The sequence below is a fragment of the Saccopteryx leptura genome, chromosome 6 (genome assembly GCF_036850995.1).
Source record: "Saccopteryx leptura isolate mSacLep1 chromosome 6, mSacLep1_pri_phased_curated, whole genome shotgun sequence".
Classification (NCBI taxonomy): Eukaryota; Metazoa; Chordata; class Mammalia; order Chiroptera; family Emballonuridae; genus Saccopteryx; species Saccopteryx leptura.
Window position 1 is genome coordinate 130284814 of NC_089508.1, and position 22268 is coordinate 130307081.

Here is a 22268-nt window from a genome sequence, read left to right on the forward strand (position 1 = left end):
CAATGTCTGTCACATAGAAGGAATGGAAATAGCTGACTGAGTTACTTCTGGGGCTTCCTGCCCAGTCTGGGGCTGCACTTCTGGTCTAGGTATTTCAGAGCCACACCTTTGCTCACTGACGTCTTTCTCTCTCTCTCTAGGGAGGTGGAAGACCATGATTAGGTACATTTTCCCCTCCAAATAGACCTGCATATAAGCGTCAGATGGTCAGGGACAGGTGTGGACGTTTGGTCAGTTCTCTCACAGAACATGCTTTATGAGGGAAAGTGGCATTTCAGGGAGGATTTAAGCCTCAGTCTTATTTTGTTTCAGAGGTCCAGAGCCTTTTCCCACCCTCTCTGCCCCACACCCTCTGGTGAAAGCAGTGGTAGGTGACACTAGCAGAGGACTGAGCCAGTCTACAGCTCCAGAGCCCTGTTTTCAAAGTCCCACCAAGGGGCTGCCTTGTGCCTGTGCACCTCTGCCTTGCTCCAGCCTGACTGCTCTGTGGACATGTGAGGTGCCCACCTCCTGAGGCTAGGTGAGAGGCCGTAGTCCAAAGATACTATCCCTCCTGCACACATCTGCTCAAGTGACAAAGGGGAGGGCACAAGATGGACACCTTCTGTAAATGCAGGAGCAGCCTCTTCACTACCCTCCTTGCCTTCTTCCTGGGCAGAGATTGCTCAGAGGCCTTGTTTTTGCCCCTGTGGCCTCTGAAACTTGTCCAGGCGTGTGGCATGGTCCTCAGTGTGGCTGCCAGGTGAATGGCCATTCAGGCCAAGCCAGGTTCAGTGGGAGGCCACAGGTCCACTGCAGATTTCATGGGCATCATGAGCCCCTGTCACCAGAGATGTTGAAGCCAACTAGGGTGCCCAGTGCCCAGTCTCCAGTAGTGGCAGGGATGGCACCAGGCAGCCGGTCAGATCAGCTCTTTCAGTTTCTTCTAGTTCTAGATCTTAGGACATCTAGTGATGACTCTCACTCGCTTCTCTGTGACACACACAAACCTCTCCCTGCCGTCAGCGGGGTACCAGAAGCAGGCAGGAGTGGAACAGCGTCCCTGTTTCCATGTCACTGTCCAGAGCCTCATGCCTGCTCTGCGTGTCCTGTGTCATTAACTTTCAGGGCTGTCTGGTGCCCTCCAGCTCAAGAGTCCCTGGAGGTAACGCAAGGGGCTGAGGCTTTACTTATCTTGCTCCTGTAGGGGACAGGCCACGAAGGCTTATGAATGAACATACAAGTTGATTCACTGTCCCAGGGAAAGACAGTGTACAGGGGACAATAACATCCTAAGCAGTGTCTTTGAAGGTGTGTGCAGCGGAGGAGAACTACGTCTCCCATTCCACCCTACGGTCTCTCTGGCCCTGAGTTGGGGACGGCTGCTGACCTATGGTGCTGGCTGTTTCGGGGCTACTGTGGGTGAGCCACCAGCTCCCATAGGCTCTCCCCATGTACTCCCAAAGCCTCTGGTGTGGGTGGAGCCCACCATGACTGGAGCAGGGCCTTAACAGGTGTTGGCCAACAGTAGAATTATGTTTTGGGGGCCTGAATCCAAAGAGAGAGAGGCCTGAGAGCATCCAGAACCAAACAGGAGCAGGGCCCCTCTGTGCCCCAGTCACCTGTATGACTCTGAGCCCCTGCCTGGGTAGGACTGGCCGTGTCTGAGAGGGAGCAACACGGGTAATAGTGGCTTCCCTGGGCCCCAGCTGGGTCAGGGAGGCAATGAGGATCACTTGACCTAGAAGCCCCTAAGCCGGTCTTCCCAATTCTCTACCATGGCCCCTTGATCTCCAGTAGGCCCATCTCCTGTTACCTGCCCCAGACCGAGCTTGGCTTGTCTCTAGAATGTTCCAGGCATTCCTGCTGCTCCTGGTTTTCACACACCTGCCTGGCCCTGATGATTTCTTCCTTGTGTCTTGTCTGCTGCTGCCTGTCAGATGCCCCGCTCCAGTCCCTCTGCTCCCAGGAAGCCTGGTTCCCCCATCCCAGCTCTCCTGAACCCCTCTGGCCCCTCCTCCCTGCTCCCTGACCCCCATAGTCTTTTCCCATTTGCCTGAGTGTGAATGTGCTTCCCTGGCCGTCTGGGAGTTCCCAGGGACTGGGGCCAGGGCTCCTCATCATGCCCAGCCAACAGTGGGACAGAGCCTGGCAGAGCCTCCCTGGAAGTGGGCAGCTCCACTCTTCTGTCAGACTTCTCCCCTGGCTCTTTTGCCTCCTCTGAATTGAGCACCAGGACACAGGGCAGAAGTGAGAGAGAAACAGACCCTTGCAGACCAAGGAGGAAGTGTGCACTCTTTTATTCCCTGCAGGAGAGAGTGCTGTGGGAGCAGCCAGCACTCATGGGCTTGGGGGCTGGCGTGGTCTTGGGACCCCAGCCTTGCTGGCCCCAAAGACAAGGCAGGTCCTGGTGGAGGCTGCTGCCCTTCCTCAGAGCTTCTCCAGATAGGAACCAGGGACAAAGCCACGCTGCCCATTCTGTTCCACTGTCCACCAGCCATCCTCTCCTTCCAGGATGACCTCCAGGATGTCTCCCGCAGAGATGTTTAATTCGTCAGAATTCTTGATAATGGAATGAAAGTGCGTCAAGCTGGCTGGCCCTGCTGGGGGGGTCTGGTTGGGCAGACCCCCCCACCCAAGCCATAAATTAGAGCTTGTCTCCAGGTGGGCTGAGTCTCCTGAGACATGCCCATCCTCCTGGGACTGCAGGACAAGGCCTCTGTCTGGGGGTGGGGGCCGCCCTTGGAGACAGGCTGTGGGACATGGGGTTCAGCCTTCTGTCTGCTGACTGCCCTGACTCCCCTGAACCCGGGCTTCTTCCCTGCTTCACCTGCATGCTGCTCCCCCCCTCCCAGCAAACAGTGGCCTCAGCAAGTCAAGGGCCAGGGTGCTCACCCCAGCCGGTGAGCCTGTCACCAACATGTAATCCTTCTTCTGGCCTGTCACCTCGACCAGGGACAGCTTTCGGAGTCAGTGCAGTCTGCCATGCAGCCCACCCAGCCCTGATGGGTGCTTGGCATCAGTCCAGATGGATATGGAACCTGGCTCTGCGTGCCTCACCCCAAAGCCAGGAGCTGTCTAGACTCTACAGGGATCTTGACACAGCTTCCCTGTGACTCCTTGACCCATCCTCTCACCATGGGCTTGGAAAATCAAACCTAACACAGCTGAGGGACTTATTCTGGCCATAGGTTGTTCTTGGCACCCATGGCCCTGGAGAACAGAACCCTAACCTGGGGGTGCAGAAGGTGACCCTTGGACCATTCTCTGCAGGTAGCCCAAGCTCCATCAGCCTTCCTGCACGTGTGCACCCATGTTGGCCTGGGCACCCCACATGTGTGAACAAATTTAGGGAGACAGGCCCTGGTACCCCAATTATCACATCCACTCAGCACACATCACAGAGTCCCTGCTAAGTGCTGGGTGCTGTTCTAAGGGCAGACACCCCAAACACACGCATAGTGCATGTGCCTACGTGTGAACACACACTTGGGCATTTCTGTGCCCTCCCGAGAAGAAGAGGGCAAGGGCCTCACCTGAGCTCTGTAGTCATAGATCGCCCTGTAGTCCTGGGTTGGCAGGGTCAGGGGTCCTGGTGCCTCGTGCACTGTGACAGCGGCATTGACAACCTCATTATGATTGGGAGTGGGAGCCAGAGTGTCTGTGGAGGCTGAGAGCACAGTGAGGCCTGGAGACCACCCTTTCATAGGACAGACATTGGTCCCTGCAGGCCCCCTGTATGGAGCATCCCCAGATGCTTATCCTTTCTCCCAGCAGTTGAAGGGCCCATCTGTGCATGTACAAATTCCTTCAGCCTATGGTCACCATTGTTGGAGGCCTCACACCCAGTTACCTGCAGAGGCTGCCAGCGGTGTGCCTTTGGGACTTCCATGCAGCAGTCCAGAGAACCTGAGGACAGGGGAGAAAGCAAGTAGGTCCTGCAGGAAGGGAATGAGGCAGGGGGCACTCAGCTCTCATGCTGGAGCTGCCCCCAGCCTCTAGGCACAGGTGTGATTTATGGGGTGCCCCTCAGGCATAAGGGTTCCCCAATGGTCCCAGTGGCCCTCCCCCTCACACTCAATGCCTACTCAGTCCCTCACATTCTAACCCAGTGGTTCTCAAACTTTTTGAAGTTGGGGGCATATTTAAAATCCTACAAATAATTGTAGGCGCACTATATACAAATTTCTGAGAAATATGTTATAATAATTAATTCAAATATTAAAAAACTGTCCAAGTGAGCTTTTATGGTAATTAAACAAAATAAATATGACAAAATTAAATTTATTCTGACATTAAAAACTTTTTTTTTTTTTTTTGTATTTTTCTGAATCTGGAAACAGGGAGAGACAGTCAGACAGACTCTCGTATGCGCCCCACCGGGATCCACCTGGCACGCCCACCAGGGGGCGATGCTCTGCCCCTCTGGGGCGTCGCTCTGCCGTGACCAGAGCCACTCTAGCGCCTGGGGCAGAGGCCAAGGAGCCATCCCCAGAACCCGGGCCATCTTTGCTCCAATGGAGCCTCGCTGCGGGAGGGGAAGAGAGAGACAGAGAGGAAGGAGGGGAGGGGGGTGGAGAAGCAAATGGGCGCTTCTCCTATGTGCCCTGGCCGGGAATCGAACCCGAGTCCCCCGCATGCCAGGCCGACGCTCTACCGCTGAGCCAACCGGCCAGGGCTAAAAAACATTTTTATGTCACATTTTTTGAGTTATGCTTTTTAGAATTTGTAAAAAAGAGGGGTTAAAAAATAAAAAAATGACAAAAATTATCTTTTATATATATAGATACATTCTTAGTAAGATTTAGTAAATTTGGTAGGTCCCAGCGTGAACATGTTAAGTTTTTTCATTCTTGTGTTTATGAGAAGCATGAGCCTGTATGTCCTAGAGATTTCTTCAATGTTTGGGCATATATTTAAAAGGCAAACTCTCATTTCCTCTTCAATACATTGAAGAATTTTTCTCTTTTTACTCTTAATTGTGTGGAGGGTAGAAAATCCTAATTCATATAAACAGGATGTTGAAAATTGTAGTAAAATGGTCAAAGCTTTTTTAGATATTGCCACATATTCTTCTTTTATAGAAATCCAAAAGACTTCAAGAGACAATTCCTTATGTCTAATCATCAATCCAAATCATCAATCCCACCATACATATCATCCTAACTTTACACCAAACAAATGATAGAAGAAACTTGCCTCCAGTCTTGCTGGGGAACATGGGGGGTAGTGTAAACAATCCAGCACCACAGCTTAACAGCCTTTTGCAACCTAATCAGGCAAGTGAGGTGGAGGGTTGGGCAGACTGTCAGCTTACAGCCAATTCCCCACACCTCTGTCCCCCCAAAATCTAAACTCCAAAATCCCTGTTGGTTTTTTGGTCCCCAACAGGCACACATTTCTCTGGAATACCACAGGGCGCACCTGGAAATCTTCTAGGCAAATCTTCAAGGACCCCTGGCCCCAGCAGGTCCTTGCTCCAGCCTCCTCTGAATGCGACCAGAGGCTAGCCCGCTCACGCCTACTGGGTTCGTCACCTGCATGGGCCCAGGCAGTCTGACTCCCTAGGGACCCCTGATCCGGCCCACCCTGCCACTCCTCAAACACATGAAGCAATATCCACTGCACAGTGGGTTCCAAGAGGCAGTGCTGGGCTAACTCACCCCTCCCCTTGTGTCTGGCTCTGGCCTGGACTGAGCTGGAGTTATGAAAGTTCATTGAATTGAAAAACAAACAATAACAAAACAAAAAGACCAAACACACAAAAGCTAGCCACTGGGGCCAACCCATGAAGCCAATAGTGCTGAAAGCTAAATAAGTAGAGGCTGATATTGCTTACCTGCCTCAGGAAAGCTGCCCGATGGGGCCAAGCATTGAAAGAACTGAGGTGCAAGGCATTGCCATTGTATAAGAGAGGGGATGCAAAGTGTAGAGCAGGGACTGGGCAGGGGAGGCACCCCCACCCCCACCTGTCACACATGACAAGGCCTTTCTAACACAGGTTGTACACGTACACCTCCTGCAGCACATTCCTGCACCTTGGGCCAGCTGGGCAGTGGCTGGGAGGAGCAGAGCTTGTTGAAGCTGGTGTGTGTCTGCCTCACTGCCCTGCTTCCCTAGAGCTGTCTACACTTGTGACTCTTAACTCCTCCCTCACCTACTTCCCAGCAACTGCCCCTGTCCCTCCCCACCCTGCCTGCTCGCTGGCTGCCCCAGACAGGGGCCCTTCCCACCTCCTCCCTCTTCTTCACTCAGTGGGACCTCTCTCTTATCCTCATGGGGCACTCCTTTCTGTTCTTCCTTTTTTTTTATTTTTAGTTATTTTTTAATTACAGTTAACATAGGATATTAGTTTTAGCTGTACAACCTAGTGATTAGACATTTATAATTCCTTATGAAGGGATGACCCTGATGAGTCTAGAACCCGACTGGCACCATGCATAGTTATGACAATATTATTGACTGTATTCCCTATGCTGTACTTTACATGCCCATGACTGATTTTTATGACTGACAATTTGTACTTCTTATTCCCTTCACCTTTTTCACTCACCCTGCTCCCATCAGGCAACCATCAGTTTGTTCTCTGTAGCTATGAGTCAGTTTCTGTGTAGTTGTTGTTCATTAGCTTCCACATATAAGTGAAATTATATGGTACTTGTCTTTCTCTGACTTATTTCATATAGCATAATACCCTCTAGATCCATCCATGTTGTCACACATAGCAAGATTTCATTCTTATTTATGGCTGAGTAATATTCCATTATATATATACCACATTTTTTTTAGCCACTCATACATTTATGGGAACTTGGTTTACTTCTATATCTTGGTTATTGTAAATAATGCTGCAGTGAGCATAGGGGTGCCTATATCTTTCTGAATTAGTGTTTTCGGTTTCTTGAGATAAATACAGGGGTCCTCGGGTTACCATAGTCTTGACACATGACGTTTTGAGTTTATGATGCTTATGCCCATAAAAACTTAAAAAAAATTGAGGAGTGTTTTGGTTTATGCCATTAGCATCATACTTATGGACTACGTGGGTGAACTAGTTTGGTTGCATGCAGTGGAAGAAGACGCAGTAACATGGCATATGAGTGAGGGAGTTGACATCCCCCAGTAAGCTTACCTATGCCATTTTGGATTGTTAAATGCACAAGTGTTCCATTTATGTTGCTTTGTTTGGCAACTTTGTGGCCCTTATCATGGCTCTTAAATGAAAGTTAGAGTCTTCAGATAGTAGTGCTTCGAAGAAGAGGAAAGCCATCATGATGGAAGTGAAATTAGACATTGTAAAGAGATCAGAAAAAGCAGAATCAGCTGAGGACATTATTCAGCTGGAGAAACAGCTGATTGAAAAGGAAGAGAAACCCCAGAACCAAAGAGATTTACTACCAAGTATTTGGCAGAAGATTGTTCTAAGATAAAAGATGGGTTGGCAAAATTTCAGCCTGAGAACCCCAGTGATGACAGATTCAGTAAGGTCTACAGAGCTCTTATGGATGCCTTTCAAAGCTATAGGCAGATTTTGGAAGAGGAGAAGTCATCAACCTTCCGGACTAGCCTGGAACAATTCTTTCAGAAAGTAGAGAGGCCTGCAACAGATGCTGTATCCTCTATATCAGCTGTTTCTCGAGATGAAACACCTGTAGTGCAGGTAGAATCATCTCCGGTGTCTCCTGCATGTTCCTAGGCAATCCTTATTCACCTGACCCAGTATCTCCAGCACCTTCTGCAGGTTCTCCTGCCTCTCCAGCTCCCTCCTCCCAATAGGTCACTCTCTCCCACCTTCCAATGCCCCTTCCAGTGTGCAAGCCAACCACAGGAATAAAGGTAAGGAATTTTTTACACTTATTTTTTGTCATTTTTTCTGTTACTACAGTATAGTGGACAGTACATTTATGTCCTTTTCCTTTTTCTGTGGCTTCATTGTGTTTTTATGTTCTAGATTATGATTTTTACAACTGTGTTAGGATAGGTAAGTGCCTTAGGCTAGGGTGTGTTTCAACTTCACCTAAATTTGGGTTATGTCACTGTTGTTGGAATGGAACTGTGTCATAACCTGAAGACCCTCTGTACCCAGAAGTGTAATTCCTGGGCCATATGATAGTTCTATTTTTAGTTGTTTGAGGACACTCCATACTGTTTTCTACAGTGGCTGCATCAATCTGCAAACTCACCAACAATGCACAAGGGTTCCCTTTTCTCTACATCCTCGCCAACATTTGTTGGTTTATTGATAGCCATTCTGATAGGTGTGAAGTGACAACTCATTGTGGTTTTAATTTTCATTTCTCTGATGATTAATGACTTTGAGCATCTTTTCACATGTTTGTTGACCATCTGTATGTCCTTTTTGGAGAAATGTATATATTTGTTCACTGCCCATTTTTTAATCTGATTGTATTTCTGAAGTTGAGCTGTATGAGTTCTTTATATATTTTAGATTTTGACCCCTTTTTGGATGTATCATTTACAGATATCTTCTTCCATTCAAAAGGTTGTCTTTTCCTTTAATTGATAGTTTTATTTATGATACAAAAGCTTTTAAGTTTGATGTCGTTTCATTTGTATATTTTTGTTTCTGTTTCCCTTGCTCGATGAAAATATTCAAAAAAATATTGCTAAGACCAATGTCAAAGAGTTTACTGCCTATGTTTTCTTTTAGGAGTTTTATGGTTTCAGGTCTTACATTTAAGTCTTTAATCTATTTTGATTTTATTCATGTACATGTTGTGAGAAAGTGGTCCAGTTTTATTTTTTGCATGTATCCAGTTTCCCAACACCATTTATTGAATAGACTGTCTTTACCTTTTTACTTTTAATCTTTCCTCCATTTTAAATTGACTATAAAAGTGTGGGTTCATTTCTGGGCTCTCTATTTTGTTCCATTGATCTATATGTCTGTTCTTATGCTAGTACCAGGCTGTTTCGATTACTATGGCCTTGTAATATAGTTTGGTATCAGATAGTGTGATTCCTCCAACTCTGTTCCTCTTTCTCAAGATTGCTGAAGCTATCTGGGGTCTTTTGTGGTTCCACAATAATTTTTTTATTGTTCTAGTTCTGTGAGAAAAACCGTTGAGATTTTGATAAGAATTGCATTGAATCTGTAGATTGCTTTGGGTAGTGTGAACATTTTAACAATGTTAATTCTTCCAATCCATAAACACAGTATATGCTTTCATTTTTGTATCTCCTTCAGTTTCTTTCTTCAATGTCTTACAGTTTTCTGAGTACAGGTTCCCTTGGTTAAATTTATTCCTGGGTATTTTATTCATTTTGATGCAATTGTGTATGGATTTGTTTTCTTAATTTCTCTTTCATTATTGGTGTACAAAAATGCAACCAATTTCTGAATATTAATTTTGTATCCTGCTACTTCACTGAATTCATTTGTTCTAACAGTTCTTTGGGGAGGGATGTAATCTTTAGGGCTATCTCTCTATACATACAATATCATGTCATCTTCAAATGACAGTTTTACTTCTTATTTTCCAGTTTGGATGCTTTTCATGTATATTTCTTGTCTGAGTGTTGTGGCTGGGACTTCCAACACCACACTCAATAAGAGCTGTGAGTAGGCACCCTTGTCTTGTTTTCTTTCTCTTCTTTCTTGGCACCTGTCCCAAGTGAGCTCTTCCATCCAGTTGTTTAAATGACCACCTGTGATGGGTTGCAGGTGCTCATTGGGGATGCAAGGAGGTTTGAGCCCCTAGGATTTTGGTAATATTGTGAGAGTATGAATGTCCTTTTCCTGGGGGTCACTGCTTTCTCAGGGTTCTCAGAGGCGCGTGCTGTGCTCCCTGTTCTGTGCTGTAGTGGTTCTCATAAACCTCTGCTTCCTGGAGGTGTTTTGCAGGGAGGTCCTAGGGGCTCCTGAGGTCTCGGAAATGAGCAGTCCTTAGAGGGCTGAAAGTTCCATTGAATCCCTGCCCCATTTCCCTTGTATACCCCCTAAAGGCAGAGCCTTTTCTGAACAAGGTTGGATTGAGAGAGGAGATCATGGGTGCCCCAGGGTGGGGCACAGGCACCATGTGAAACCCTAGAGGCCCGCAGACAGGGGATATGGGACCCTCTAGGACCTGGCTGCTGGGGACACAACCAGGACAGGCTGAGGTGCTCCTAACTGCCTGTCACCATCATCACTCAAGGTCGCAAGCAGGAGGGTCCTTTGGTTCTGAGTCTGACCCCAACACTTATGAATACTGGACCTAAAGAAGGTGAGAGACTTGTGTGGCTGACACACGGAGGCATGACACCGGGATCCTACCACAGCAAGGCCAGGGGAGGGCTCCTGGAGTATGGCGGGGGCCTGCTCCTATGTCCTGATCCTGTACCAGCAGGGGAGTGTCACCACTGTAGCCTGACAGTCCAGGGCACTACCCAGGCTTTCAGCAGGGTCCAAGAGGCAAGGAAGCCAGCCAGGGGCCACCCTGGAGGTCTCGGCATTCACTAATAAATAAGTGGGATGTGACTTCTTTTTTAATGCCTGGGTCCCTGGGGCTGAGGGTTTCATGAGGCCAGGTTGAGCCTGTCTTTTCCCCAAAGAGTACCCAGCACCAGGCACATAGTAGATGCTCAATAAATGCATGTGAAACAGCCATGACAGGAGGACAGGCTGGACCTGCTTCTTGCACTACCCCATCTCCACAACCCAGTGGGTGTCTTACTTTTTTATCATGCCACAGGATGGTTCTTTGCCAGGGCTGCCTGATGATAGGGTGACCTTCTGATCGTAGTAGTTCTGGTAAGGCACCGGAGCTGCAGGTAGCAAGCATAAGGCCTGGGGTGGCTGAGGGCAGGGCAGGACGGGCCTCTGCCACCTGACACCCTCAGCTGTTCCCATCCAGAGATAAGAACTGGGGCCCCCCATTCCCATCCTGGCCCTGGTCCACCCTGTACTTGGGGAGCAGGCCTCCCTTCCATGAGAGGCCCCACTGTGGGCACCACTGAGACCAAATATTCTGGGCTCATAAAGTGAGGCCAAACAATGGGTGGGGGCCCTGAGGAGGTTCTCTGCCTCCACTCCCCTTCTGAGCATTACAGTGTTACTAAGCTCCACCTTCTGCTTCAGGGGACCATACTACCCTTGACCCCTCGCTGGGATCTGGCCACATCTCCACCCAGAAAAGACCTGTGAGCCATCCTAGCCCTGTCCTGGCATTGCGACTCAGAGAACTAAGGCCAGGCCTCCTAGGGACAGACTGGCCTGGCCCCGGAGGTGGTGTTGCCTGTGGGCCAGGCCTCACCTGGGGGCTCAGTGCCTGTGCTCTTGGCCTTGATAAAGCTGCTGATGTCGGCCTCCACACTGCAGTCTTCCAGTGTCACCCGTACCATTTCGTAGAGCTGGGGGATGGGGGCAGGAAGAGCCGAGGCTGAGGGGCCAGGCCTCGCCTCAGTGCCCACCCTATTGAAGCCTCATCTCTCTGTGGCTCTGAGCTCTAGCCAGGGGCTTCCACCACACCAGCCTCCTCACAGACCATGTGTGCATAGCTCAGTGTCTGTACTAGGGGGTAGTAGGAACTGTTCCAGGACTGCCTGAGGGATCAGCACCTGGCTGACAGCACCTGCTGGTTCCCAAGCACCTCTTATGCACAAGGTCCAATGCAAGGGACTTAATTCAGTCCTGTCCCCTGAGGTAGACACTATTGTTCCAGCATGACAGGATCCAGAGCCCACCCCCCTTCCTCTGCCGTAAGGAGGCCACCAGGTGGGCTCAAGTAATTTGGGTGGGGGACCCAAAACCCCATAGCCCATGGGCAGAGGACCAGGCAAAGAACGGCAGTGAACATCAGGGAGTCCGGGCTGCCTCGAGAGAGCTCAGGGCTCTGGGGTGGAGAAGGAATGTTCCCTCCCTGCTGGGTGGGACACACCCCAACCATCCAGCATGTAAAGCTAGTTTAGTAAAAGTACCAGGACACCCAGGAGATGTCTGGGAGACAGAGGAAGGTCTTGACCTCAGCTCCTACAAATGGTAGGCCTGGAGCAAAGTGGCCCAAGGTCCTTCAGCCTCCCTTCAGACCTCTGAGGGGCTGTGTCCTCCTATCCTCCTAACCCAGGCAGGTGTAGCACATAGTTAGAGAGCAAAGCCAGATCTTGGGATAAGGGTATGCATAGAGGCAGATGCCAGGGTAACCAAAAAAGTAGTCTTCTGGGCAGAGAAGCCATATATCATGTGTGATACTGAGCTCCCTGTACTTGGGGCCCTGGGGTCAGAGGCTAAGGCCTGAGATGTTGTTGACAGACTCAGATGGACCTGGGCAGGCTGTTGCTCAGAGCTGCCCTTTTGAGATTCACTCTCCACCCCTCAGCTTACTCCCTACCCTTCCCCAGCTTTGGTTCCCACCTCATCATCCTTGACGCACTGCATGGAAAGCTGGTTGCAGTGCACCCACAGGGCATTTCGGAGGATGGTCAGCCTGTCAAACTCTTGCAGCTGGAAGGCCTGGGTTGTGGGGGGGAGGGAGATGAAGAATGAGAAGAGCTGCAGAGGCAGGCCGGGTGAGCCCTCTCACAGCTCAGTGGGGGCTGACGAGCCAGACCCGCTGCTAAAAGCCAAGTCTAAAGGGGACCCTTGCTGGGGACTGTACTCCTACACCTTTGCCAGCACCTAAGGCTTCTGGGACGGAGTTTGAGTGGCTTGAGGGGTTCCTGTCTCCACCCCCCTCTTCAGACCCCATCACACACTGGAAAGGCCCTAGGCGGGCTTTATGAGAGCAGCAGTCCTGAGGCCTGTCTCCCAGGTCCTGTGCACCAGCAGGGCCCAGAAAAGCTATGGGTTTTTTTCTGAGCCTCAGTTTTGGCTTCAACAAAAAGGAGTAATGGATACCTCCCTGAAACAAAGGGGCCTAGGGCACAAAGCCAGATAGGCAGCTTCCTGGGGGCAGGGACCTAGTGTAGGACTCAGGAGTGAGTGTGTGAATAGACAGAGAAAGAGATGAGGCCTCCCTTTCCCCCATTGCCTTATCCCCCTATGACACGGGGGATAAATGTCTTTTCTGTTTGGCAGCTGGGGTAACTGAGGCCCGGGGTCACTTACCTCACAGGTGGTCTGGTGCTCCTGTTCCCACTCGGCCCGCACCTTCTCCAGCTGCTCAATGTTCTGCTTGTACACTCGCTCTAGAGCACAGGGGCCTCAGGGAGGTCAGCAGCCTAGACACCGCTTCTGCTGCCCACTCCTTCGCTCCTGCATTGCCCCGCTCAGAGTGTCCTCTCCCCCAGAGTCCTGCTCTGGACCCTGGCTGCTGGTAGCTTGTCTGGACACTTGTCAGAGCCACCCACTGTGGTGCTGCTCCTTTTAGGGTAACTCTTACCTCCCTGCTGTGCTCTGAGTTGCCCGAGTCTGGAGCAGAGCCCGTCTACCCAAGGTCAGGGTCCAGGCCTCTTGCCATCCCTGGGTCCCACCCTCTAACTTTCCAGATGAGAAACTGAGGGCAGCACTGAAGGAGGGGTAGAGGGCAGTATGGTAACAGTTGGGCTGGGAACCCAGCAGGCTTGACCATGTCCTCTGTCCCCAGCACTCTGGGGTTCATGTGTGCTCCAGCCATGGGAGCAGCTGGGTCCTGGGAGAGGCAGAATGGAAGGGAACAGGTTATGCTAAGAGGCATGCTGGCAGAGAAGCAAGGTGCTGGGGGCTTGAGCATCAGGTGAAGGACTGAAGAGACAGGCCTAGAGAAGGCTGTGTGTGTGTGTGGGGAGAGAGAGAGAGAGAGAGAGAGAGAGAGAGAGAGAGAGAGGGAGAGAGAGAGAGAAAGAGAAAGGGAAAGAGAAAGAGAAGTGGGTCTGCCTGCCATGATGGTGGCTGTGAAAGTCCTGGGCTCTAGCCAGCTGACTTGGGTTGGAATTCAGTCACCAACACTTATTGAGCATGTGACCTTGGGCAAGTTATTTACCCTCTGTGTGCCTCAGTTTCTTCATCTATTAAAAAGGGGGATAATAATAGCAGTTACCTCATAGGTTTGTTGTGCAGATTAGTTTAACACATGCAAAGCACCAAGAACAATCTTGGCAAATGAGAGAACATGAATGTTTTTATTTTACTTGCATAAGTATGGAAGTGAGGGTGATAAGCTTGTGACACTGTGTAGTCGGGTATGAAAGTGTATGTCCCCAGGGTAGGAATGGACACAGCAGGGAGAAAGCCTGTCCAGTCCACCACCCAATGTGAGGAGGCAGGTGGGCCACGTACCTGCCTCTGTGGCTGAGTTCTTGCACTGCTTGGCCTTGTTCTGGCTCTGAGGAGGCAAAGGGAAAGCAGTGCTGAGCTTTGGCTCTGGGGACCCCCAGCTCCACTCAGTGCTCCCAGTCTCCCTGGGTGCACTCTGTCATCCTCCCTCCAGCCACCCATGGGGGCACTCAGGAGCCAACTGTAAGTTCCATCATTTACTCCAGTTTCACCCCACATAGGACCATAATAAAAAAGGTTCCAATAAAAAAGAAATAGAAACAGAAACTTGCAGCTCATGCAGAAACACACGAATACTAGATGTCAGGACTTAGAGAGAAATGTAGGCCAGGGGCCTGGACCTAGGGTCTACATGGCCATTGCTGAACCTACTGGCTGGGGCTTGGGCTCTGGCCCCCAACTTGCTGTCCTCAATTCAGCCTCAGGCCCTTGCCCTCTCTGGGCTTCAACTTTCCTGCATATGCAATGTGCAAAGTGTGTTCCTAGGCCCTGGTGACTCTGACATGCCCACCCTGGTCAGAGTCCAAAGAGTTAGGAGCTTGGGTTCTGGACGTCCTGGGTTTGGGTCCTTCTCTGTTGCTTCCTGGCTGTGAGACCTTGGTCAAGTCACTCACCATCACCAGGCCTCGGTTTCCTTTCTGTGACATGGGTCTACTGAGCCCCTCTTCAAGGGTTGTGTGAGGGTTAGCGTCTGTTCTCATTGCCCCTGGAGCTCTGGGCCTGAGCTGCAGAGGCCTGCTCTGAGGAGTGGGTCCTTGAGTGCAGCCTGGAGATGGCAAAAGGGATCCAGCTGACCCTGTCAGTTTATGCCCTGAGATTCTAGGAGACCCATTTAACAGATGTAGATATGAGGTTCAGAGAGGGGTGGGCAGCTAGCCATGTCCCAGATACAGACCTTGCCTGGGGTATCTATAATACCCCCCACCCTACCTTACCCACTCTGCCCCAGCCCTGGGTGACAGCATATGGTCTCGGTGGCCCCACACACCTTCTCTACCTGCTTCTGCAGGCCGCTGGTGCTGATGCGCTCAAAGGCTTGCTCAGCATCATCCGCATCCCGGCATTTCTGCTCATACGTCTTCTTGGACTAGGTAGGTGGAGGAGTGTGACTTGTGGGGACCAGAGTAAGGTTCCCTGAGCCCAGCCTCCTTTCTTCCTATTGGGGCTGTGGGTGAAGTGGGAGCCTCCTCACCAGGGACAGGGATCTGGAGGTCCAGAATGGAGAGGGAGTCTCGTTCCCAGGTCCCTTCCCACTGGGGACACTTAACCCTGCCAATGGCCTTGGCCTCTTCAGAAGAGAGGTCACATTAAACCACCAGCAAGTCCCTGAAAACACCATGCATCTTCATGCTGTTAGCCTCTGCATGTACTATCCCTTCTTGTAGAGACTCTCTCCTTGAAGAACACAGCTTAGAGGTCCCTTCTCACTTCACACTTGGTGTCCACAGCTGACAGCATGGGTCACCCTGTGGGCCATTGTCAGACTGACCACCAGCCCATCAATCAAAAGTCTAATGTGGTCTTGGGCCAATCTGTGTGGGACCTTGGCACCCAATGCTTCCCCGAGTATGTGACAGGCCACTCTGCGTGTTGCTAGATGAAGATCTGAGGCCAGCTCTGTCCCAGGAACTCATCCCATGTCTTCTGGGTCCATGCCTTGGGCTCTGCACCCTTCAAGGCCTAGGAGCCTGGCACTCACCTCCATGGCTTTCTTGTAGAGAGACAGCTTGCTCTTCTGCACATGGTCCATGATGGCTTCATACTGTGGAGGACACGAGGCACTTAGTGTGTGTGTGTGTGTGGGGGTGCTGTGACCTCTGGTGCTCCCCTAGCCCAAAAGGATGGGGTATCCCTGGGATGAGGTGCTGCTTCCCCCACCCTGCCCCTGAAGGGGGCAGTGACAAGATTCCCTGCCTCTCCCATGGCTGCTGTTCCATAATCCCTGTTCAGAATAGAAGGCTAAGGAAGCTAGGATATGCGTGCCCACTGTGTCCTCTCAGTGGCTGCAGACCCCAGCTAGGACTTGTGTCAGCTGGAGAATATCCCACGTACACATCTGCACACACACATGCACTGTGTCCTCCCATACAGTCCTCACACACAAGCCTCTGTACCCACCCACAGCTGTCACACACATGCACACAAAGCTTCACATGCCACACACGCAGAAGGGCACACTAACAGGCCCCTGTTCTCCCACTTGCACACACAGGCCCTCTCATGCACACTCACAGAGCAACCATGGACACCATGCATGAGTATATACAAGCACACTCCCATGTTTGCACAGGTAAACACACACACACTAAAGTTAGTTGTGGCCCCTGTACCTTCACCTCTCTTTCCAGGCTCCTTATTAGAGAGGACAACTTAGCCTAGGCAGAGATTGGGTATAAGCTATGGGAAGGATTGGAAATGTTGGGGCAGGAGCCAGTTTGTGTCTGGGGTCACCATAGGGCCCATGCCAGTAGGGAGAGCTCAGGAAAGCCTCCTGGTGACACACAGACATACTGAGACACATGATTATGCTCATAGGTACACATGTGTGTGACCATGTTCTCTTACACACACACACACACACACACACACACACACACACACACACACACACACACCCAAGCAAGATTCCCACACACTACATCAAAGCTCTCCACTGTGGGAGAGTTGGCCATTCTAGGGAAGGTCCCGCTCTGTCCAAAACAGTTTTGCAGACACACAGCCCCTTTGGCCACAGAAGAGGTCTCATCGTCACAGCAGGTGCTCTGCATGCTCTGCAGGCAAGTCTCTGCTCTGAGAGGTCACCTGCTCCAGTATCTTCAGCTGGGCAGGCTTCTGAAGCTAGCTTTGGGGACCCACTGTCTGCTCGGGAAGCCAAATTTGGAATCCTGAAAGCTTGAGACCCCAGCTGGCTGAATGGGCAGATAGGGAGTGCAGCACATGAATTTCTGTGGTCAGAGCCACTAATTAGAACTGGTGCCCTGTCTATGAAGACTGATGGGGGCCTAGTTCAGGGCTAGGTCCCAATGCTTGGGAAGTAAACATAAATGTCCCATCATGCAAGAAGGACACTGAGGCATAGAGAAGGGCAGCAGCCTGTCCAGGACACCCAGGTCCAGCCTGGCCCCAGCAATGTGCCGGCACCTGCTTCCCCCTCACAGCTCAGTGGTATGGACTTTTCCATTTTCAGGTCTTTGGAATCTTTCCTCTCCAAGTAAGAAATGTTTCTGAGTGCTAGCCTCTCCCTCTCTATCTAGGGAACTACCCTTAGCACTAAGACCTGTCCTCCCAGCAGGTCTTATGCTCAGCCAATCTGTCTCAGGCTTAGAAGGGGCTCTGGTACATAGAGGTCACCAAACCCACCTCTCAACACACCACTGCAGCTTCCCTGACATGTAGCCTTCAACCTATGTTTGCACACTTCATATGATGGGAGCCTCACTTCCTTCCCACAGACCTCTACCTAGGGACAGCCATGCCCGACACATGGGTGAAAAGTACCTTTGGATGCTGAGGTAAGCACTCCCTGCAGGCTGTTTGCCCCCTCAGCCTTGGGCAGTCCTGCAGAGTGGCCAGTGACTAGCTCTAGGTCTGCCTTCCTCCTGGACAAACAGCCTGGATCCTTGGGCTCAGGACCAGTTTCTGGTGACTCCCCAATTTAGTTTGCTTTCTTTGGGTAACCTCAAGCTGTCACTGCCCCTCTACAGTATGCTGAGGTAGGATGGTCAACAAGACGCCTATCTGTCCCTCTCCTAGCATGAGACAGTTCAGAGAAGGACCCCCCACAGGTTCCCAGGCCTGTGAGCTGAGTCCTTCCCTCCCTTCTTCAAATCTCCCCCAAGCCAAGGCTGAGGTGCTGCCCCCACCCTCCATGGGCTCTGCCAGGAGGTCCCATCTCCCTCTACTTGCACAGTGAGGATGACCACCTCCCACTGGGGTCTAGGTAGTGGGGCAGTACCCAACACCTGCCTCACCTTTTTCCTCTGCTCCTTCTGCCTCTCTCGAAACTCCTCGAGGCTGCGAAGCTCCTCCCGCAGGGCCAGGGCCAGCTGTATGTGGGAGCTGCCCATGTCCTCCATTTCTGAGGGCAGAGTGAATACTGGTCTCCCACAGCAGAACTGATGGGCCTCGGCCACCCACACACTCACCCCACCCAGGCCAGCTCTGTGTCCCAGGTCCTCTGCTCGTCCCATGTGTGCAGCCTGTGTCCCCTTCTTGCCAGAATCCATCCACCTCTGTCTATGTTCCCAGGAGTTCCTGTCACCCCACAGCCCAGGGTAGGGGACAGCAGGGACTTACGCTGCTTCAGAGAGTCAAAGGAAGCCCTCAGGGAGCTGCAAAACAGAGAGGCCAGGGTCAGCAGCAGGGCACTGCAGTGGAACCTGAAGTCCCACCAGGGTCTTTTATTTTGGTGGGAGACCCTAGGTCACTCTCTCGCACACACAACCAAGACCCAAGAGAGCTGGGATTTCTAGACAGCAAAACTCTTTCTTTGGAAATTATAATGCAATCACAGCTCCACGATGTGGCAGATTGCTCTTGGCTCTGCACGTCCTCAGGCCCCCTCCCTTCCTCCTTGGAGCCCTCTTTGGTGAGGTGAGAGAAGACAGGCTCAGACCTGGGTTAGGCATGGGGCCTGGGGAAAGCTGGGTGGGCGAGCAGGGCAGGGTAGCAGGAGGGGAGAGTGTGGGGTTTTAGGACAGGATGTGCTGGTGAGGACAGTCAGGGGCTATCTGGCTCCTGGAGGGATGGTGGTTAGATAAGGGTGATACCAGAGAGGGACCCTGGAGGGAAGACGGGGAGTTTGTTGTATGCTGAGCTTGGGGTACCTAAGAGGACCCAACAGGAGGAGTCAGAGGCAGTAGGGTGGCCAGTCTGGAGCAGAGGGGTGGTATCTGGGGAGTGGAAAGGGAGGAGGCTGGTGCTGGTCACAGAGGGTCGGGGGGGGGGGTGATTGCAAAGGGTAGGTTTGCCAGGTGAAGCAAACCACAATACAGGACACGAGCTGAATTTGAAATCAAACAACTATAAGTGCCCCCCCATTAATATTTGAACATCCATTAAAAGTGTTTATCTGAAATCCAAATTTAAGTGGACAGCTTGTCTTGTATCTGGCAGCCCTACCAAAGGGGCTCCTCCCTAGAGCCATGACCTGAGTTGGCTCTGGTGTTGGTGCCCAATCAGAACCGAAGACCCTGCTGAGGCAGAAACAGCACCAGTGGGGAAGAGTTCCTTTCCCGGCCCATCAGCTCTCAGGGGCAGAGGCCTCTTAGGGGTGAGCTTCTCGCAATGTGCAGGAAAGAGAAAGGTGATTTGGGATCCCAGCATGGGGAACCTGGGCTAGGGCTCCTGCTCAGGGCGTCCACATGCAGACCCTGGAACCAGACACCTGGATTCTCTCTCTCTCTCTCTCTCTCTCTCTCTCTCTCTCTCTCTCTCTGTGACCTTGGGCAAGATACTCTCTCTGTGCCTCAGTCCCCCTTCTGTAATGGGGATGATAATAGCAAGCACATGCAGCATGGCTGTGAGGATTAAATGAGTTTGTATACACACAGCACCTCTGCCCAGACCTGGTAGTTGTTGTGCAACCCTGTCCTGAGCTCACATCTGCACAGCCCACCAGTCACAATGTCTCCAGACCCCAGAGCTGGACCTGAGCCACACCTCCTCTGTCCCACCTAAGAGCTTCCTACTCTCAGAGGTAAAATTCTCTGCCTACATTTACAACCTCTTAACCAAGGAGGTGAAATCTGCTGTGACTGTCCCCTAACCTGATTCCTGAAGAGTGGCAATGAGTTGAAGCAGATAGGAAAACTGAGGCCAGAGCACAGCCAGGCTTGCTGGGGTCACACTGAGGCAGCAGCTAACTCTCTGTGGGTGTCTGCGCCCCTCACAGCCTCTCTGCAGAGCAATGTGCCTGGTGACCACATGGCTGAATGGTGCCTACCTGGGGCAGCCGTGGGCTTCTTGCCCTTTTGTCTGTATCCCCTAGCAATCCATGGAAGGCAGGCTTCCAGTGGACCCCTTCCTCCCTTTGGACAATTAAGGAAACTGAAGCCAAGCAGGAGCAGCCAACTGACAGGATCCACAGGAGGGATCCAAGCTTAGAGGAGAACTGTGGGGGTCAGACCCCTTGCCCCAATCTAAGTGGATTTCAAAGGGTGGTCTGTACACCAGCAGCACAAGCATCACCTGGATGTTGCTGGAAATGCAGATTCCCAGGATCCACCCCAGATCTGAAGTAGAAAGCCACAGTGGGTCTCAGATACTGTGCTAAGCCTTGGATGCTGCTGCTGTCCATTAAAATGAGAACTGCTGGCCTAAATAATTCAATTTTCACACATCTGCTGGGAGGGCACCATCATTATCCCCACTTTACAGATGAGAAAGATCAGGGTCAGCGAGGTGAAAAAACTGACTCAAGCACCCCTGGTCAGTGCTAGCACTGGGTGAGCTGGGTGCATGCTGTCCTCTGCTCCTCAGCAGGGGGAGGGGAGCAGTGCCTGCAGGGTGGACAACACCTGGCCTGGCTGGGGGTGGTAGGACTCTGCTCTAATAGAATTGACACCTCAGTCCTCTCCTTCTGCACACACTCATCTTCTGCCTCAGTCTCCCTATTCATGGTCAGAACCTCTCTAGGCTCAGCATGGCCCCCTCCCAACCCCACCCTTCACCCACACTACCTGTGGACTCCCAACTCTTTTAGGACCATATGCCATCAAGACCCTTCCCAGAGCTTGGGGTCTGCTCACTACTGCCTCGTCTTCACCTCCTTTTGGACATAACTCTCACAGACCCATAAAGTGTACACAACTGGACTCAACACCCCACGAACCCATTCCTCCTGCAAGGCTGCCCTCTCAGCAAAAGTACCACTACCTACCTGGTTGTACACACTGGCATGCAGGCACTGACCTTGGCTTTACCCTCTCCCTCCATCTCTCCTATCTGTCCATCTCTCACTGCCACCACCCTAGTCCCTGCCTTATCATGTCCATTCTTCCAGCTTCCCACCTATTAGCTCTGTTTGCTGCCACCTAGCCACCTGGCCACCACCCACCAGTTCCTTCTATGTGCCATGTTTCTTCTTGCCTCAGGGCCTTTGCACGTGCTATTCCCTATGTGCAACATCTTTGCCTAGCTTATGGGGCAATGCTGGTTCTCCTTCCTATTTTTCCCAGGCTCATGGCCCAGAGCAACAAACTCAACACTCATAAATACTTCCTTAACCCACCTGTGCACCTCCTTCCTTGGCCCATGGACTCAGGCCCTTCCTCCTAGGCTTGGTGACTCTAAAGGAGACAGCATGCAAGAGCATCTGGCCCTTCTCCCCACCCACACTGGATGCTGAAAGCCCCTTCCTGAGTCTACAGCTCTACCAGGTAGACACCCATCCTGAGACAGTTCTGATGGTGACGAAGTCCATGCTGACCTTGGGTCCCATTTGCCCCATGAGCTTGCTGGCCCTTGGGGGCTACCAAGATGCGGTGTTCATTGTGCCTGGGACAGCCAGGAAGGAGTGCAGGTTCTGACCACCAAGGTCTCCTGCCTGCTCACCTCTGAGATACAGACCTTCCTGCCCCAGACCTACGCCCAGTGCTGGTCACTTCAGCCCATCACAGTCCCAATCACACACAGGATGCAGGACATACCTCTCTCTCTGGGCCCCAGACTTTCAAGAGGGGGTAGCCTCAGATCTGTGGGTCAGAGGAGCTCAGCTTCTCCTGGGACCAGAAGCGGCCACTGTTGGTCTCTCCCCAGGATAATGGCCTTAGACTTGTATCTTGTGGAGGATTTGGGGACCACGTGAAGTCTCTGCCCCATGAAACCCAGCAAATATGGTTTCTCTTAGCTTTTCTGTCATTCCTGGGTTTCCCCCCTTGCCACTCAGAGACACTGTTACCAAGACCTGCTTGAGCTCCCCTCTACTGTATCTCCACTGCACATCGAGGACAGGGACCCCATCATCAGCCCTTGGTGTCCTTGTCTGTCTCCTTCAGTTGCCCTTTTTAACTTGGTCTCAAGATGCTCAGTCTGAAGTCTGTGCTCAAACACAGCCTACGTTTCCAGTGTGAATAGCTTCTTTTGTATCCTCCCCAAG

The 22268-nt window shown here is 51.5% G+C and overlaps 1 protein-coding gene across 4 annotated transcripts in view; it reads right to left on the reverse strand.

Moving 5' to 3' along the window:
- Positions 1-2274: 2274 nt before the first annotated feature.
- PSTPIP1 (proline-serine-threonine phosphatase interacting protein 1) overlaps positions 2275-22268 on the reverse strand; it is a 44186-nt gene continuing 24192 nt past the window's right edge. For 3 of the 4 annotated variants that reach the window (XM_066341703.1, XM_066341705.1, XM_066341706.1), the window contains 12 exons: positions 18467-18501; positions 18142-18248; positions 15870-15932; positions 15159-15257; positions 14174-14219; positions 13025-13104; positions 12332-12430; positions 11235-11331; positions 10656-10746; positions 3833-3888; positions 3516-3649; positions 2275-2541 (listed from right to left, as the gene is read on the reverse strand). In XM_066341703.1, the coding sequence (XP_066197800.1) occupies positions 2410-2541; positions 3516-3649; positions 3833-3888; positions 10656-10746; positions 11235-11331; positions 12332-12430; positions 13025-13104; positions 14174-14219; positions 15159-15257; positions 15870-15932; positions 18142-18248; positions 18467-18501 (1039 nt within the window). In that variant the 3' untranslated portion in view covers positions 2275-2409. The remainder of the gene's footprint in view (positions 2542-3515; positions 3650-3832; positions 3889-10655; positions 10747-11234; positions 11332-12331; positions 12431-13024; positions 13105-14173; positions 14220-15158; positions 15258-15869; positions 15933-18141; positions 18249-18466; positions 18502-22268) is intronic. The other variant, XM_066341704.1, reaches the window with a different exon arrangement.